The 19,037-nt window shown below is 41.0% G+C and overlaps 1 protein-coding gene across 44 annotated transcripts in view; it reads right to left on the minus strand.

The window, feature by feature from the left end:
• KCNMA1 (potassium calcium-activated channel subfamily M alpha 1) overlaps positions 1-19,037 on the minus strand; it is a 729,677-nt gene that overhangs the window by 157,506 nt on the left and 553,134 nt on the right. For all 44 annotated transcript variants that reach the window (XM_045437744.1, XM_045437752.1, XM_045437747.1 and 41 more), the window contains one exon: positions 3,591-3,700. In XM_045437744.1, the coding sequence (XP_045293700.1) occupies positions 3,591-3,700 (110 nt within the window). The remainder of the gene's footprint in view (positions 1-3,590; positions 3,701-19,037) is intronic.

The following is a 19,037-nucleotide window of genomic DNA, read 5'->3' on the forward strand; positions in this document are numbered from 1 at the left end:
GTGTAGAGGGATGAGGAAGGAGGGGGTAGGGGGAGGTCCCAGGCATCAGACTTTGAATCAGAATCACCTGTCTTTGCTTATAAAAAAAAGTACAGATGTGGGGGACTCCCCCAGATATTAAAATCTGGAGATGGAGCCTAGAAATCTCTCCACTTAGTACACTCCCTGGGAGATTCTTAATTAGCCAGCTTTCCTCCAGCAGCTCCTCCAAGCTGCTCTCAATTACACAGGCCCAGCATCAGAACCCTGGCTCTGTCACTTGTGCACTAGGTGGCTTTGGAGGGGCACCAACATCCTCTGAGTCCCAGTGTCCTTGTTCATAAACCAGGAAGTGTGGCATTAATAGAAACCACAGGATTGTTGTGTGGATAAAATGAGAAGACGTAAATGAAATATTTAGAAATGGTACTGTGTTTTGTCTAAGTTAGTGACACACGGAACAAAGGTGCATCTTCTGATGACACACGCAGTGAGGCCACAAGGCCGGTGCCCAGAAGTCTGAGGACATAGCTGGTGTGAGTCTCCCCCGGACAAGAGGGAACACCTCTCCACTAGAAATTTTTAAAAAGCTTGCCTTGTGGGGGCCTTCCGGCCCTCCTGCCTCTCCTCTTCCCCACTCTGTTCTCTGGGGAAATAACTTCAAATTTCATCCGTGTATCCTGCTCCCTTATCTTTCCACAGAACGTTTCTCCTGGCTTCTGAGAAAACTCCAAGCTCTCCTGGGCGGTGATCCCACCCTGCAAGGGGGCATACTGCCAGCTAGGGGAAGAGCAAATTTATTTCTTTTCATGCTTTAAGACGTTATTGGCTGCATATTGTTTTAATGCAGCACATAATTACAGAAACCGCTCTGAAAATCTGTATATTTTATCTGTGCTTTATTGTCCCCAGAATATTCCCCAATTCTTTTTCTTCTACATGAACCAGCTTAAAATATATTTCAGCGTCCTTTATGTCATCTCGAAATTGAATAGCCAATTCTTACTGTAATGAAAATACTTATGCGCCAGCCCGGTGATATACAACACTACACTCTAATTACGGCTGTGCTTTAATTAACCTGAATTGAAGAGTGTTATCATTAAACTGCTGGTAACTTTGAGTTATGGCTTTTCTTTAATTTAAAGTAGAAAACACAGATAATTAAGCCTCCAGATAATCAAATGCTTGAGGAGAGCTTCAATGTTTTGGGATGTTCCTAAATCTCATTAAATGTCCTTTCTTTATTGATTATTCCTACCTCTGCTGTATCATTGTGTTAAACGAATAATAGCACTAAGTTGAACACATTCTCACTCACATCAGAAGTTTGTGGGGTTTTTTTTTTTTTTTTGTATTCTAGAAGCTGTGCTGAACAAATATTAAATTCTCTGACAACGAGGTGTGTCTGAAAGATTCTCTCCTCCTCAGGACATGTTCTAAACATGCAAATCCATCAAAGGAAATATTTACAGCAGCCACTAGTGTCCAGCTCTTAAGCTGGCTCCGAAGGGCAGTGAAGTTTCACACCACCCAGGGAGTTCTTGACAAAGTCACATGGCAGTGGGGCCAGGCCCAGGGTATCAATGCAGATCTGGCCTGGTTTAAGACAACAGAGAGGGGAGGACCCACACTAACCCCTTCTTTACAACAAATTAGAGCCAGTTAGCGTCTGGTAGAAATGCAAGTGCACATCAGGTTTTCAAGAGAGGCCAAAAATCTGGTTTTTATGTGAAATACCACTATTTTGAAGTATTCGCAATTAACTGTTAAGAAATGAAACACTGCACAGGGCACTTAAGGGAGTCAAATTTACCTTGTGGGTATCCCAGTTGCAGCCTCTAGGGGGAGCAATTCTAACCTTGCGGTTTAATGCTCTTAAAACAAACTGACTTGGTATTCCGCAGCAGAGTAAGAAAAGCAGTGGGAATGCAGGCTTCCAAGGAAGCACTCATGGTAGATATAAACACTGGTCAAGCCAGGGAAAATCAACAGCCAAGGAGGGCATCTTCACACACACACCTCTGCTAATGCCCCCAATGCCATAGGACCCCTCTGGGCATTGGCAGCTTTGCCGTGTGCTCAGACCACCCCTACATTATATAGGAGGCCTCCATTTTTTTTTTTTTTTTTAACATAGAACCAGCCTCTATTAAAAGTCTTGAAATCTCCTGGGCTTTCTATCCTAGGCAGTCCAAACCCCAAGGTGGAGAAAATCCCCTGGGACAGCCTCAATGTTCCAGGGCCTGAGGCCTCTGAATGGTTAACTTCTTTCTGTGGCAGAAAGAGAAATAGCTCTCACAGAAAGGAACACATGGGAGTTACAATAGGGCATCCATTTTCAGAAAATAACTCCTTTCGAATCAATTACCTATTCACTTTTCCAGTCCATTTAGCGTTTAAACTTTCGCTTAGAGACAGGGTGGGAAATTTCAGTAAAGAGCCAAACCGTTTTGGATTGCTTAGGGTCTGGGCCCAGGGACAGACACAGTACACCTGCTGTGTTCTGTGACAGGAGTCTCCAGGTAAACACCACCTCCCAGGTGCTCTGTCCCCTCTCTGCTGTGCACAGAACAGAAAGCTAGAAGACAGAAGAGCCCAAGGGTCCCCAGGACTATCCTTTCTAGACCTCCCTTTCCAGAAGGTGGGTTTCATTTGTAGGTACTCAGCACAAGGGAATAGCTTTTCATCCTTAGCCCAGTGGTTCCAAGATTCCCCTATTTCTGCCCAGTTTTTATCAGCAAGACTGAGGTTATCAAATCTTTTGCTAAAGTGTCAATGGATTAACAAGGCTTAATGTTTCAACATTCCCAGGGAGTTTATGCTTTCATAGGGGACAAAACCCCTGTTTGACTTGCACCCAACATTTGAGATTCCAAGTGGGAAATCTAAGGCATCATCATGATGGAAGTTTCTCGAGGTCCAGGACCCGTGTAACTCTTGAGTTCATATCCCTTAAATGATCACCTATGCTACTTTGAGGGGCCATGGCCAGCTGGGGTTGCCTCTTGTTCAAATCCATCCTGCTGAGCCAATAATAAGGAAAAGCTAAGCTTTCTCATTGTCATAACATGGTGGTTGTTCATGTCAGGAGCTAAATTGCTAAGAGCTTCTCAAAGCCTCCTTCCATACATTTGGTTCCACATTTCCTCAGCAGTATTTGAATGCACTTTGAATAATGGCTTCTCGGATGTCTCTATGATCTGATTTGACTGAAAGATATTAAAATTCCTTTCATCAAGGAGCAGGCAAGATTTGTTTTCATCCTGGTAAAAAGACATGGGTTCCTGCCACCCATCATACTGTGTCTACACCACAGGAGCCTAATTCAAGACATGCAGGAACACTGTGGTTCATAATTTAATGCAAATAATGGACCTAAGTATAAGGTTCTCAGAGCTGTGGGGAAAAGTAGGGCCAGCAGAAATCCCCAAGGCAGAGACCATGTAATGACCCACCTTCCTGTTCACCACACAAGACAGAGCACACAGGTTACCCTCAGTAATTGTTGAGTACCCCAGCTGTATTGGGCAGGCATAAGGTATCTTCCCTGAAAGGGGCACATTAAATATCCCTGAGAGCCAAAGAGCACATGGTTAATGGTCACTTACTCACAAACAGTAGGGAAGGACAGACCCACGAAGGCACTGGAGAGATATTCTGTGTACATTTCATTTGAGACTCCTTCCAAGTAGTATTTCTGCCACGTGTCTTCCTCAATCTAGAGAGAAGAACACAGGAGGTTCAAGATATGACAGCACACTATAAAAGGGAAACCAGAGTTTACCATCTGGCAAATGAATGAATGCCCTAGTTATGTGATGGTGACTGTCTTCAGCAACCAGGACCACAACCACATCGTCCACGTGAAGCTTTCCATGCTCCTAAGCTCTTAGAATGGAAGTACATCCTCTCTAAAGCACCATTTTTCTAACCTGTATGCTTTTCAAGGGTGTGAAGCATGGGCATTCACCCACAATACTGGTGGGCAAGTAAATCGATACAAGTGCTTTGAAGAGCAATTTTGCAAGTGTTATAAAAATTTTTTAAAGGACATGTTCTCTTACACAACCATTCCATTTTAAGTATTCATAGCAAAGAAACAAATAGACACATATACAGAGACATATGTATAAGAACATCCTTTCTATTAATAAAAAATTAGAAAAAAACACAAATGGTACATTTTTCAATGGAATACAAAGAAATAATTAAAAATGATGGTGAAAATGTATATCTGCTCATATAGCAATTATGTAAAAATTACCAAATAATGTTAGTAGTCTGACCCTATTAAAATACCCTATAATTATCTGAATGCTTGTAAAGCCATAGAAAAATCTAGAAAACTTGATACTAAAACACTAACACTAACTATCTCTGAGTGGAAGACTAACACTTTTCTCTATAGATTTCTGAGTTGTCTGAAGGCTTTTACAATGAGTGTGTGTGTGTGTGTGTGTGTATGCATATATATACATAAAAAATAAAACAATAACACAATAGAACAATACATATATTTCTACTTTGGGAAAAAAAAGATTTTTCCAACCACACCCTGAGTATCACAAAAAGTAAAATGTTGTTTCAGACAGGCCTTACCCCAGATTTCATTAAAATGTGTCTTTTTTCCTAATTTATCAAGCTCTACTGGTTTTCCCAACAACCCTCTTCATGCTAAGCATTTCTAGAAGGATTTTACATTGGAAGTGATCTTTAAAAATTATAGAGTGAATAACAACAAGAATGCTGAGCCCCTATAGGAGGTCAAAGACCTTGGGATTCCCAAGGCAGGCAGACTGAGTAGTCCCTGGGAGTCTGTAGGCTGTGGCCTCCCATGTATACCTCTACATAAGGTGAGGAGATGAGAGGCACCTTCCCAGCCAACAGGAAGTGACTCCTTACAATTTCTTGGGCTGATGCTGAATTAGAAGGCATCTTGCCTATGGCCCATAATCAGTTAGCTAGGGGAAATGCAATGCTAGAAGTTGAAAGAGCCTTGGAAACAGTGGGAAATGAACACCTACCATCTACTGGGTGACACCCTGGAATACAAAAAAGGCAGGACTCATTTAGAAATAAATTGAATGCTCCCTGCTTCTATGCTATTTGCCTGCTTTGTGAAAGTCTGGGTGATTAGAGTATGTGGGTTAACCTCATTAGTTTGAGCTGCTTCTAACCTACTCCCACACATTAGACATTAGCTATGCAGTGCTGCTGGGTATGGGCTGTTTATCTACAAATTGGTCTTCCCCAGAGTGGGGTCTTTAAAAAAAAAGCACTCAACCATTTCTACTGCTAAACTGTATGATTTTTAAAAATTAACTGCAATGTGTTTAACTAAGCATAAACTTTTTAATTTCCCTGAATCATAAGATTTCAACTTTTTTTTCAAATAAAAGATATTTTGACTTTATAAGCAAAGGCCATTAATTCTAACTAATTTGAAGAAAGCCTAGTCTGCATTAGTAAATAATTTGAAATATAGAATAGCTGGGGAATTATAGTACCATAATTTGTTTTATTGGTAAATAGGATACTATATGAAGAATTGCCAATAATAAATCCTCATGGTAGAGCTTCATGGGAAAATAGTGTTTTTGAAATGGAAGAATTCAGCCTATTCTTTCAGCAGAGACATTCCCTTTATAATGCGTTATGTTACTAGTTTAACCTGATTTTCAAAACAATGAAAATAGGAGCCTTTATCTCGATTATTATTGATTGGTGGTGGTATTCCTCAGTTAATATAATTTTAATATGGTCCTTTTAGTTATGGCCAGTATTTTCATACCTCTGTATCCTAATAGAACTATTCTTTTTTTTTTAACATTTCCTTTTTTAAAAAAAATTATTTTTATTTATGTATTTAATTATTTATGTTTATTTATTTTTAATGTTTTTAATATTTATTTATTTTTTTGAGAGAGACAGACAGAATACAAGTGGGTTAGGGGCAGAGAGAGAGGGAGACAGTTTCCCAAGCAGGCTCCAGTCTCCAAGCTGTCAGCACAGAGCCCGACACGGGGTTCGAACTCATGAGCTGTGAGATCATGACCTGAGCCCAAGTCGGATGCTCAACTGACTAAGCCACCCAGGTGCCCCTATTTATTTATTTTTGAGAGAGAGTGGGGGCAGAGGGAGAAAGAGAGAGAATCCCAAGAAGACTGCGTTGTCAGTGCAGAGCCCAACATGGGGCTCAAATTCATGAACCCAGAGATCATGACCTAAGCTGAAATCAAGAGTCAGATGATTAGCTGACCCAGCCACCCAACAGCCCTTGCAACTACTCTATAGACCAAATTTTATTGTAAGTTAATCATTAAATATTTTTATTAAGTAGACACAAATTTTTGCAGGATAATAGTATTATTCATGTTTGTTTTGAACATAGCAAATATTCATTCAATTATTCATTCAGCAAAGACTTACTGAGCATATTCAGTATCTATTCAGGACCTATTCCAGTTGCTGATTAGCTCTTATTTAAACTGGTATTTATTTGCCCATTTTTTTTTTCTCTTTGCTGGAAGAAGCACCAGATGTCTAGCTAAGATATCTAACCAGATATACCTTTTCCTGATTTTTTCCCATATTTTTCTTTCTGCGGGTTTTGCCTTTGTGGCTGATCAAAAACACTTAAGGGATTCAATGTCAAATAACTGGAAAAAAAACATACGGAACTTTTCTGGAAAGCAAAATGCCTCTTCTACATCTATCTGTGGATTCTGAGACGGTACCTACAATGCTAGATAGAGTAGCACTGAAGGGATGGTTTAAACACTGAGAGGTTTCACTTCATTGCTTAAGATTTTTGCTTAAGATTGCCACATCTTTAACACTATTTCTATACAGATAAGCCAACATGTTTTTGAGATTCCTAACAAAGGTGTTCTGGGGCACCAGGGTGGCTCAGTCAGTTGAGTATACGACTCCTGATTTCGGCTCAGGTCATGATCTCATGGTTCGTGAGTTCAAGCCTCGTGTCAAGCTCTGTGCTGACAGTGCAATATCTAGAATTGTAAGGGCAGAAGAACCAGTAACTATAATGAATCCTAAGACCTTTTAATCCTTAAGGGCAAGAATGACAAGTTGTGACAGATCAACAATAAGAACAGGCTAATCACATCAGGAGAATCAGGAAACGAGGCCCAACCCAGGACACTGACACCATAGCACACAGCAGACTCAGACAAGAGAACCTCAATCTTCATCCCAAGGCAAGGGCTCAAACTATCTATCACTTCTTACCAAGGTTTACCTTTCTAAGTCTCAAACCTGGCATCTTTGACTGGCTGAAAAAATAAAAAATGAAAGGACATATTCTTTTACCTTTGTCAGCAGTAAAGACATGCATTCTTTTTTTTAATTTTTTTTTTAATTTTCATTTTTATATTTGAAAGAGAGAGAGACAGAGCACACGCAGGAGAGGGGCAGAGAGAGAGGGAGACACAGAATGTATCTGAAGCAGACTCCAGTCTCTGAACTGTCAGCACAGAGTCCGACATGAGGCTCGAACTCATGAAGTGTGAGATCATGACCTGGACTGAAGTTGGAAGCTTAACCGACTGAGCCACCCAGGCGCCCCAAGAAATGCATTCTTAAGAAAGGAAAAATAAGTGTAATATATGTTGAGATGAAAACATTTGTGCTTCACCCAAGAGAAGATGGCAGTGAACAAAGAGAGCTAGAAAAGGTGGAGCGAGTTACTGTCATTATGATTTCCCTTTTACAGGGGACTAAACTGAAGCACAGAGAGGTTAAGTAACACACTAATAGTCACAAAGCCAATTGTTGGTGTGGATAAGATTCAGAGTTCATACTCTTAACCACCCACCATGTCACCTTTTGCTAGAGATGACAGAGTAAATATATAAGGAGGGAGTGGTGCTAGGATCTTGGGGGGCAGGATGGATTTGCTGTATATGAGTACCTAATAGGGGAAATATCAGAACAGAAGCTCACCAATGACTCAAATTCTTAAACCCTGGAGCCCATGACCTTGTGAGAGGTTGATGAGGAGTAACATTAATTTTGAGTTGTAAACCGATGGAAGGGAAAAGATATTTGCAAATGACACATCAGCTAAAGGGTTAGTATCCAAAATCTATAGAGAACTTACCAAACTCAACACCCAAAAAGCAAATAATCCCGTGAAGAAATGGACAGAGGAAGTGAATAGACACTTTTCCAAAGAAGATATCCAGATGGCCAACAGAAACATGAAAAGATGTTCAATGTCACTCATCATCAGGGAAATACAAATCAAAACCACACTGAGATACCACCTCACGCCAGTCAGAGTGGCTAAAATGAACAACTCAGGAAACTATAGATGCTGGCGAGGATGTGGAGAAACGGGAACCCTCCTGCACTGTTGGTGGGAATGCAAACTGGTGCAGCCACTCTGGAAAACAGTACAGAGGTTCCTCAAAACATTACAAATAGAACTACCTTACGACCTAGCAATAGCACTGCTAGGAATTTATCCAAGGGATACAGGAGTGCTGATTCCTAGGGGCACATGTACCCCAATGTTTATAGCAGCACTTTCAACAATAACCAAATTATGGAAAGAGCCTAAATGTCCATCAACCAATAAATGGATAAAGAAAATGTGGTTTATATATACACTGGAATACTACTTGGCAATGAGAAAGAATGAAATCATGCCATTTGCAGAAATATGGATGGAACTGGAAGGTATTATGCTGAGTGAAATAAGTTAGAGAAGGACAGATATCATGTTTTCATTTATATGTGGAACTTGAGAAACTTAATAGAAGACCATGGGAGAAGGGAAGGGGAAAAAATAGTTACAAACAGAGAGGGAGGGAGGCAAACCCATAAGAGACTCTTAAATACAGAGAACAAACTGAGGGTTGATGGGAGGTGGGGCAGAGGGGAAAGTGGGTGATGGGCATTGAGGAGGCCACTTGCTGGGATGAGCACTGGGTGTTGTATGTAAGCAATGAACCACAAGAGTCTACCCCAAAAACCAAGAGCACACTTTACACACTGTATGTTAGCCGAGTTGACAATAAATCATATTTAAAAAAAATTAAAAATGAAAATGAAAATGGAAAACAAATTTTGAGTTGCACTGAGAGTGTGGGCCTCCTCTCAGAGCATGACGGCATCCTTTCTACTCTACAAAATGAAACCATCTCAGCCTACAACTTCTTTCCTCAAATAGTACATGCTATTCTCCACATTTGTGTTGTGAAGGTATTTTTAACTGTAATGTAATGTACACACTTCCCAGCAGAAAAATGAAGGAATGGGACCAAAGTGACTTAAGGAGAGGTGCCAAAATTAATTTGCCAGCCATGCAGCCATCAGTCAAAGGCAAAGCATTTCCTGAGGCAGCAATTTCTCGTTTGGCTGTCACATCAAACTCCAGCTGTTTTAGAAGAGCAAAGATGAGCAGGTGATGTGCTGTGGCTCCTGATTCATCAAATACTCACTCACAGAATCTTCAGTAAGAAAGGGAAATTGAGCCATTGGGCTAGCTCGTCTACACTGCTTGTGGGCTTATTTATGTTTTCTCCATTATCTAATTTTTCAACCAGTCTAGTTCAACCCCCCAAGTAAATGGTTGTACACCAACTCATGGGCAGACAGCTCCACCATCAAAGGGTACCTGCCAACTGGAAACATGAGCCTTGGCTTCGAAGGAAGTAACACCTTCTTGATCCTAGATTCTGCATGTGTTACTAATGGTGGGTCGGTAATGACACCTTTTATTTTTTATGCTTTCTCTGATTAGAGTGAAACTGTGTTTCTCTAATGCTAACAACCCAGTGAATGTGAAAAATCAACCATCCTGGCTGGGGTATGCTACAACCACGGTGATTTCTGTTCCCAGCGAAGAGTCTGAACGACCGTGGTGATTACGGTCAAATAATTTTGCTGACGTCTGTCCCCACCTCTGGAGTCATGTAAATAATTCTGGAGATTATCTAATATGCCAATTCTTATTTAACTGAAAACAAGTACACTATTTTAATCCAAATATATTGATATTATGCACATCAAAAATAATGAACTAAAAGGAAATTATAAAAACCAATGACCATTATGTTAATGGCTGCAATAAGAAGACGGGAGTCATAACACACACACTAACAATTGCCCCAAACTGGTAGTAGGAGACTAGTGTATTAGCAGGTATTCAACGCATTACTATTTTTTTAATCTATCCAAGTTCTAAGTTAATATTCTTCTCTAAAGAATGCACAGTTTTAAATCATCAAACTGCTTTGATAAGAATTAACTAGTCACGGGGCACCTGGGTGGCTCAGTCGGTTAAGCGTCCAACTTCGGCTCAGGACATGATCTCATAGTTTGTGAGTTTGAGCCCTGAGTCGGGCTCTGTGCTGACAGCTCGGAGTCTGGAGCCTGCTTTGGATTCTGTGTCTCCTTCTCTCTCTGCCCCTCCCCCACTTGTGCTCTGTCTCTCTCTCTCTATCAAAAATAAATATTAAAAAAAAAAAGAATTAACTAGTCACATCTGAATGAACTTTGTACATATAAATCACACAATACATTGTCATTGTGACAATGACATGAACGGACGACCAAGTGCCTTAGATACCATTAAACATATTAATTCCTACAACAAACAAAAAAAGGAAGAAAAGAAAGAAAAAAAAAAAGAGAAAGAAAGAACCCACAGGAAGTGTCAAGCCCTTGACTATAATAATAAACACAGGATCTCTAGGCTGATGAGTGTATGGGTGGTTATTAAAATGTGTGGGGTCATTTATCCCCATTCTTTAACAGCATGCTCTGTCACTGAGAGAAATCTGATTTAATGTTGCATCTAATCATTTCTTGCTGGAACGAACAACGTTAAGGACAATTGAGTGTTAAGAAGGCTTTATCATTGGGCTTTTTGGATTCTCTCTCTCCTCATTTCCTCCACACACCAATCTTAACATATTTGTCCCAGTTTTTATCAATGGGCACAGGGCTACCTCTTTCGCCCTCCCTTTCTCGCCTCAACGTTCTTCAGTATAATGACAAATCCTAAGACCAACTCGTGGTATTAAAAAGATAAAGCCTTTGCATCTTGCTAGCTTATGTCCTCACAGGTGCCAGAACAGAGAATGCCTCGCTGCACAGCTTTCTGGGGGTGGGATAAACTGGTGATAAAGTTGAAACCAAAGGAGAGAAGCAGAGGAGATGGGGGTGGGGGGGATGAACGGTGATTTGCACCTTTTCAGAATGTATTTCTTCTCCATGCCAAATTGCACTTCAATGCTGTACTTCTCGGATGTGGACTCAGGTCGGCTGCCCTTCTGAGAGCAGCACGGGATTTCAGGGACTCCATAACGATTTGGCATTCCACAATTATGGCCTATTTCAGATTGCATTCTCCAGAATGTGAGAGCAGGACGAAAGGATTTCAGACTCGTCCAAAGCCTTCAGGACAATGTCAATTAAAACAAATTATTTGGGATTTGATGGAATGCCAGATAACTGGTTGCTTCAGCACTGAACGAATAAATAAACAACTCCGAAGATTAATTCTGGGTGGACTTGAGCCAAATCTCTTAGACCCAGACTAGTGGGCTGCAGACTATCAAATGAGATTTCTTCCATCAGGCATTATGAGAAAAAAAACAAAAAACAAAAAAACAACCGCCCACATGAGGTGTTCTGAGAGCGACTGACAGACACAGCATGCAAGAGTGTAAGAATATACGGTGTTTCCTCTGCTATATTACCTCCAGCCCAGATTATTCTGAAAACACAAAGAGTGCCAGAGGGGCTAAAGCTAAAAGGGCGTAGTGCAAAGAGTGATATGAGAACTTTTTTTTTAAAGTTTATTTATTTATTTTGAAAGAGAGAGCATGAGCAGGGGAGGGGCAGAGAGAGTGAGAGTGAGAGAGAGAGAATCCCATGTAGGCTCTGCACTGGCAGCACAGAGTCCCAAACAGGGCTCCAACTCGCAAAGTGTGAGATCATGACCTAAGCTGAAATCAAAAGTCGGATGCCTAATTGACTGAGCTACCCAGGCTCCCTGATAGGAGAACTTTTTTTAAGGAATTATTATTTAGAAATGATTTAAGAAAGTATTGCTTGTGTGGCCAGAAATTGGTATTTTTCTCAATATGTTAGAAGGCTTCTCTACTCTCTCCCTATTTTTCTCTCCAGTGAAGAAAGGGTATCTTATGCTTAAGAGATGTCAGAACTCATTAAAGGTTGGCCTATTCACTCTCTGTCCAAATAGGACTTTGGCTTTGCAATCTCGCTAATGGTTAGGAACATCCTCATTTGTGCTTCAAATAATAAGGTTCTTAAAATATCATGAAAAGAATTCTAATCTGGGTAGAGCAAGCAGGAAGTAAATGTTCTCAAGCAGATGCCTGCTGAGCAATCCTCATGAGAAAGCGATCCTCATGGGGATTCAGCCCCCGGCATGCAGGATTATCCAGGACAGAGCTTCTCAATCCATTTGAGGTAGGGGACCAGGTTTTGTTTTGATTTCCAACGTCCACTCTTTTGCAGACTCAAACTTCTGAAAATCTAACAGAAATGAATTCCAAAATAAAAAAAGAAAAAGACATGCAAAGTACAGGTCCCAAATTTTTCTTGTTCGATTCAACCATTATAAAATTAATCTATCAAATTGCTCTCAAAGTTCCTAAGAACTTGCTCTCATTTTCTGTACTTTGTCCCTCGTGGATGAGTAGCATACAGTTCACAGCACCCATCCATGGACTCACTGACAGATGTGCTGGCCTTCTCTTACAAACCCAACTTCCCACAATTCCCCCCAAGTTTTGGCAAAGTAGGAGTATTCTCAGCTATTTCCCAAAGTAAGCGCATCAGAACTTACTAACAGGTATTATCTCGAATGCACAGAGTGGAGAGAGGGTCACCATGAAAATATAGGTTATTCTGAGGGCAGAAAATTCTATCTGAATCTCCAGTGTAGCCTATGTACCCAGCAGTAGCTCAATAATGTTTGGAAGAAGTAGATTTGGGAAGGACTGGAATTCACAAAGCCAAACTAGGCTTTTTTTTTTTTTTTTTTTTTTTTTTGCAATGGTTAGAGACTTAACATATTAATAGTAGTTGTAAATCTGCAAACATGGCATTTAGTCACACGATCCTTTATTTCAAGGAGTAGCTCATGGAGATAGGTAATGCTAATCTAAAAACTTTCCTTCTTTCTGATTTCCCTACCACTTTGTTTCCCTTGATCCTTCTGTTGGAAATATATATAAATCCCTATTTTCAATTGTCAAATCCAATTCTTCCTATAAAGTTTGCATCATATGCCCCTTCACTGGTGAGGCTTTTCATTTCCCAGGTTGACATGCTCTTCTTTGCCTTATTGGAAATGCTAATCAAGCCCATTTCTAGGGGGCTTGGGAGGGCTACATGGGGTTATCAGTACAGAATGATTAGAACACTATCTGGCCCACAGTAAGCACTCAGTGCATGTTAACTATCATTAGCTACCATCATAGCATTCAAGTCTTCTAACATCTGACGAGAGCTACAGCAAAGTAGCATTTGGAACATGAGCCCCTCCTTATGTACTCAACTTTGTATCTTCCAGAACAAGCAACATACTACCTTCTAAGGTGCTTATGTAAGAGGTGCTCAATTAATATTTGCTGCATTGAACTAAGCAAGACAAAAACTAGAGAAAGAGACACAATGAAACAAGCAGTTTTCCTAAGTATCTAATCACAAGTCAGCACTGATGACTTCACAGCATTTAGTGTCGGACCATGCAACGAACCAATTCCTGCCTCCAAATGTTGAAAAATTCTATATTAGGTTCTAATAAGGAATGGGTAGAACTGGGTCATTTTTAAACTTCCCAGAAAACTTCATACTAGGAGCAATATTTTTCTGGAAGATTTCATCATCACAGAACTTCTTTGGCTACTTAACAAGCGGCTTATGGTTTTCTAAATTCTAAATCCATTAACTTGGAGGCTTGAGTTTGAAAGAAGGAATTCTCAAGAGCTGGTATACTGCCATCAATCCAACTAATGTTCTTCTTCCCACTAGCTAGGAGTCTCACTGCCATCCCTGAGGAAAGAAGCCCCCTTTGTGTCCTTGTCTCATGACTACACTGTCTTCCGCATGGGACTTAGCCTTCTGTCTTCTCTTTGCCATCATTTTTTGGATTCCAATGTAAAGTCAAACAACAATTCAACAGGAAACAGACTGAGCCCAGAAGAGGCTACATTTGGCAATCCCATTACCCCCAAATTCTGAGAAACAATGGTTTATTGATTGATTGATTGATTGATTACTGGATGGATAGGAAGGGAATTAGAAAAGAAAAGCATTCTCCATCACAGAAACTATGAGCTTGCTTTGAAGAGACAAACCACCACAGCATTGCCTATGCCTTTGCAGGATCTTCAGTATCTTAGATGGTTTGGTTTATTGCTGCTATCACTCTGGATAATTTCTCACCAGGGGGCACTTCTGAGGCTTACTTAACAAAAGTCTTCTGAGGCTCTGAGTCCACAGCTTCCCAAACTCTGACGTGCATGTAAATCATGCAAGGTTCTTACTGAAATGTGGCTTCTGATGTCATGGTCCTGGGTGGGGGCTGATTCTACATTTCTAACAGGCTCCAAGACAACAATGACGCTGCCCGGACATAGACCACACTTTGAGTAGCAAAGGTCTATTCCCTAAGACAGTGAAGAACAGAAAATAAGTATTCTCCATCATACCTTTGAAGAATAAAGATTAAGGAGAATCAATCACAATCCTTTAAATTACAGATGAAAAAGAATGTTCTCCACGAATATCACTAAATACTGGAGCCAGTTACAGAGAAAGCTTAAACCTAATTAAGCACTGAGTATCCAAGTGTTTGGGTTGTTTTGGTAATTAGTCTAAACAATATTCCAGGAGTCCAGATTTATCTACTTAGTCTCTCTCCATTGACTCAGTGACCCCAATGATAGTTTAGCTTCCATTTCAATGTGGGCTGTGTAAAGACAGAACAATGAGATGGCTATATTTAATTCAATTAAAAATAAAGTTTCAAAAAACGGCCCTGATTTGGATCCCTAATTTCTATTCAACTTCCCCATTTTAGGACACAGCATCGAGTGTGAGGACGAAAACGCTTGCCAACTCAGGCCCGTTTTAGTGACAGCAGATTCTGGATACTTATGTCTCCTATCGCTGTACAATACGGCCTAATAAAGTCGAGCCAAAGAGACTAGATTTCATTTCAGAGCAAAGGGTTCAGCCATAAACTTTTGCTTTCTGGCTGAACAGAGCCATTCCAGCCGCAAGCATAAATTCTGCTAGTTTTAGGTATCAGGGTGATTGGGAAGCCAAATGGGTTATTTGTGAGCCAGGTATCCAAGGCAGAGGCACCCGCTTTATTGTGTATTCATTGTTATCTGGAACATCTCTTGCCAGCTACAGAATATTTTCACAGGAAGTTAGAAATGACTTCAGAAATTCCCCTCTGTGGCTTCCTGGAGTGGATTTTAGGCCTCATCAAAAAGACATTTGGTTCAGAGATTGAAAGTGGGCAGCTTATAAATTGACGAGGCATTTAGTTGGGCTTAGCAGTTTCCTTTTAAGGGGGGCCATGGTCCTCATTGGCATAGCAGTGTAGGAAGTACCAAAGCACATGCAGGCTCTGGGTTCAAATCCTAATCTCCCCGCGTGCCCCTGAGCTAAGCTGTATAACCTCTCCCAGGCTCAATGCTCTTACCTGCACAATGAGAGCAACAATAGCACCTACCTCCTAGGAAGACAGTTGAAATGAAGGGACACATGTAAAGTGCCTGGCAAATGTGTCAAGTGCCCTTGTGCACTAAAAGATGGCATTTACTGAGTGTGTACCCTGTAAAGTTCTATAAATGTCAGCTATCATTATAAGTAATGAGTGACTGTGATGGTGATGATGGTGATGATGGTGATGGTGGTGATGATGGTTACAACAGTGATGGTGATGATGGTGATGATGGTGATGGTGGTGATGATGGTTACAACAGTGATGGTGATGATGGTGATGGCGGTGATGGTGATGGTTATAACAGTGATGGTGATGGTGATTATGATGATGATGATGGTGATAATAAAGACATTTCTCCAGCTCACACAAAGAAACAGAGGTCAGTTAGTTGGATGTTGGGTTTGTGATTCATGGCTTCCTATTGCTTAGCTGCTGCTAGAAGAGCCTGGAACACTGCTGACTATCAAATGATCCTCTGGATTGAGGAGAAAAACTAAGAAGCTTGAGTTTGTCCCCAAAATGACCTAGAGGTCCTCCCAATCCCTCACCTTTCCTAGTGGCCAACAAGTTCACTATAAATAAATATGATGGTAAGACAGATTAGATATTTGAAGAAAATAATGGTCCCTTAAAATAGGAGACGGTTCACATGTGGATGGAGCCTGAAGCTGATGGAGGAAGACCCAGCCTGGCCTTTGGAATGGATACCCAAGCCAGAAAGATCCTGATGGGTAGACTGGGCTACCCCAGTCTTCTGGTTCCTGGACTTGACTTTTGCCCACATGCCTCAACTGGGGAATCTCTATACCGTACTCTTATTTATCATCCTCCTTCCTAGCAAATGGCTTTGCTCCTTACTTCCAGCCTCACCTTCCAGATGGATTTGGAACTGATACCTGGAGTATCCTTGGTCCATAGGATGGGCATACCAATAAACTGGTGCTTATTCAAACATTATTTTTTTAATGTCTATTTTTTTGAGACAGAGAGTGCATATGAGTGTGGGAGGAGCAGAGAGAGAGGGACAGAGAGAGAATCCCAAGAAGGCTCTGCACTGTCAATGCAGAGGTGGATACAGGGCTCAAACTCATGAACTATGAGATCACGACCTGAGCCCAAATTGAGTCAGACACTCAACTGACTGAGCCTCTCACGCACCCTTCAAACATTATTTTTTAAAAATACTTGCTCAACTCATATTTGGAGTAGAGGCTAAGCACTCGTGGGGACATAAGAGAGAAGAATGATCAACTGCTCAGAGTCTTTAGCCTCTACTACCCTTATAATCTATTTCTGGCCCCAATTTTGCAAACTTCCCTCAAAAAAGAAAAAAAAAAAAGCTTTGCGGTTAAGTGGATTTATCCTTTTTAGTAGGCAATTTAGAAAATATCTGTTGTCACTTGGGGGGAGAAAGCCCATCCCTTCCACTCCAAATAGTTTACCAAAGTATTCCTTCCAACTGCAAACTTCATGCCTCCTGAGAAGAGTTCTGGAAGGCATGTTTTCTCCTTCTGGTTGTATTTCTAGGAAAATGTTAGCAATCATTATAATTCATTATTCCCCCAAAACTGTCAGGCTAGCTCTCATCCCGCAGTTGGTATAGACTTGTGATGATCTTGTTTGGGCAGGGACAGGTCTCTCTGCCCCTCTACGTTCACTGGTCCCATAAGCAAGGTCAAGTCAATAGTACATTTCAAGCCTCCAGGCACAAGCTGGGAGGTTGCTAGTCTCTCTGAGTTCTCCCCAGGTAACTCACTCTAGCACACAGCTTTTCTCCTGTAGGTCACTCCACTGTAAGGCTCTGTGTTGGGCAAGGCTGCACTAGTTAGCTGGGCTTTCATTACATATGGGGAACAACAGTCAGTGAGTATCCATTCACAGAAGAGGCCTGGGAAAAACCAGACAGAGGCACCCAGTTTTCACCTGTAAAAGCTTCTAGCTTAGGGGGCTGGGGGTGGGGTTTTTGACAGGAAGGTTGAAAGGGTTGAAGGAAGCAGTGTCATTTAGACCAATGAACAATGCTCCTGTCCTAGAAAGTGTACTCAGGCAGAAAATTCTGCTAACCTTGTATCTCACTACAAAGAGTTCTGGAGACCTCCCCCAACATCAGTCATTTACAAAGATGTTGGCAACACAAAAGTGTAAGCAATATAGGGAGGGATACCTTTATGCCACCCTTGAGATTGGTTTTATATTAGGTTCACCCCTCTATCTTCTCCCATCAGTGATTCAAGCCCAACCCAGTCTCAAGTCTCACGGCAAATAGAAGCCCAAACAGTACCACCCACTCCTAAGAAGGAAGAAAGAGGCTAGGGGCTTTAACACACTTGCAATCATTCCAATAATCATCTATACTCTCACACATTTTACAGTGGGAAAATATGAAGCTCAGAAAAGTTGAATAAGCAGTCCAAGGTCCTACAACAAATTATGTTCCAAATCAGAGTCTTTACAGCTTTCTCACTGCCCAGCCCTATACTTGTTACATAGCTATACAAGTCCCTTCACATTTCACAAGTGAGGGAGAAAAGGCAGAGTGAGGGCTATGCTGGAAAATTTGGAACATGGTGGTCCATGGTCCATGGATGTATCTGCATAGGGAGACACTACCCAACATCTTTGGCCAAACAAGCCTAATACTTAATCTGAATTCTGAAAGGGGCACCAAGTATTCCTCTTTTGTTGCTTCCTTCCACACTAGTATATTCAAGAAGAAAAAGTACCCAACCACTGAAAGAAATGGCCTCTTGCTGCCAAACTTTAACTAAAATAAGAAACCCAACAGAAACTCTTTCTTAAATGATACTTACTTTGTCACAGTCTAGAGAAAGGAGAAACTGATTAAATCCATCATACTAAAAAGCAATGCCATAAGTATGAAGGCTAGGAATAAACACAGACTTCTCTTGGTAGACTGCCAGCAAGGAGCTTTTGCACACCAAGATCAATGGGCACAGATATAGATGTTATTTCTCAATGGGCAGAGATTGCCTATCTACTGATACAATATGGGAAAAAGAGAGGAAATGCTATCTTTTACTCATATATGTCAACTAATTCCATCTGCTTCCCACCCTACTTCCCATCCCCTATGGCAAATAAAGCACAGCACTGAGGCAGGGAACCTGCATTTCTTAAAACTTCAAACCCTAATAAGTGGGCCTGAATCACTCTTGTTACCCTGAAATACAAGTGGCATTAATGATAAAAACTAAAAAAATTATACCCAGTTGAAAGGTTTTATTGCACACCATTTTTCAAGATGGCAGATGGATGCCTAAATTGATCTCAGTGTCATTTTACTGCTGTCCCA

This window comes from Leopardus geoffroyi, chromosome D2 (assembly GCF_018350155.1).
Source record: "Leopardus geoffroyi isolate Oge1 chromosome D2, O.geoffroyi_Oge1_pat1.0, whole genome shotgun sequence".
NCBI lineage: Eukaryota > Metazoa > Chordata > Mammalia > Carnivora > Felidae > Leopardus > Leopardus geoffroyi.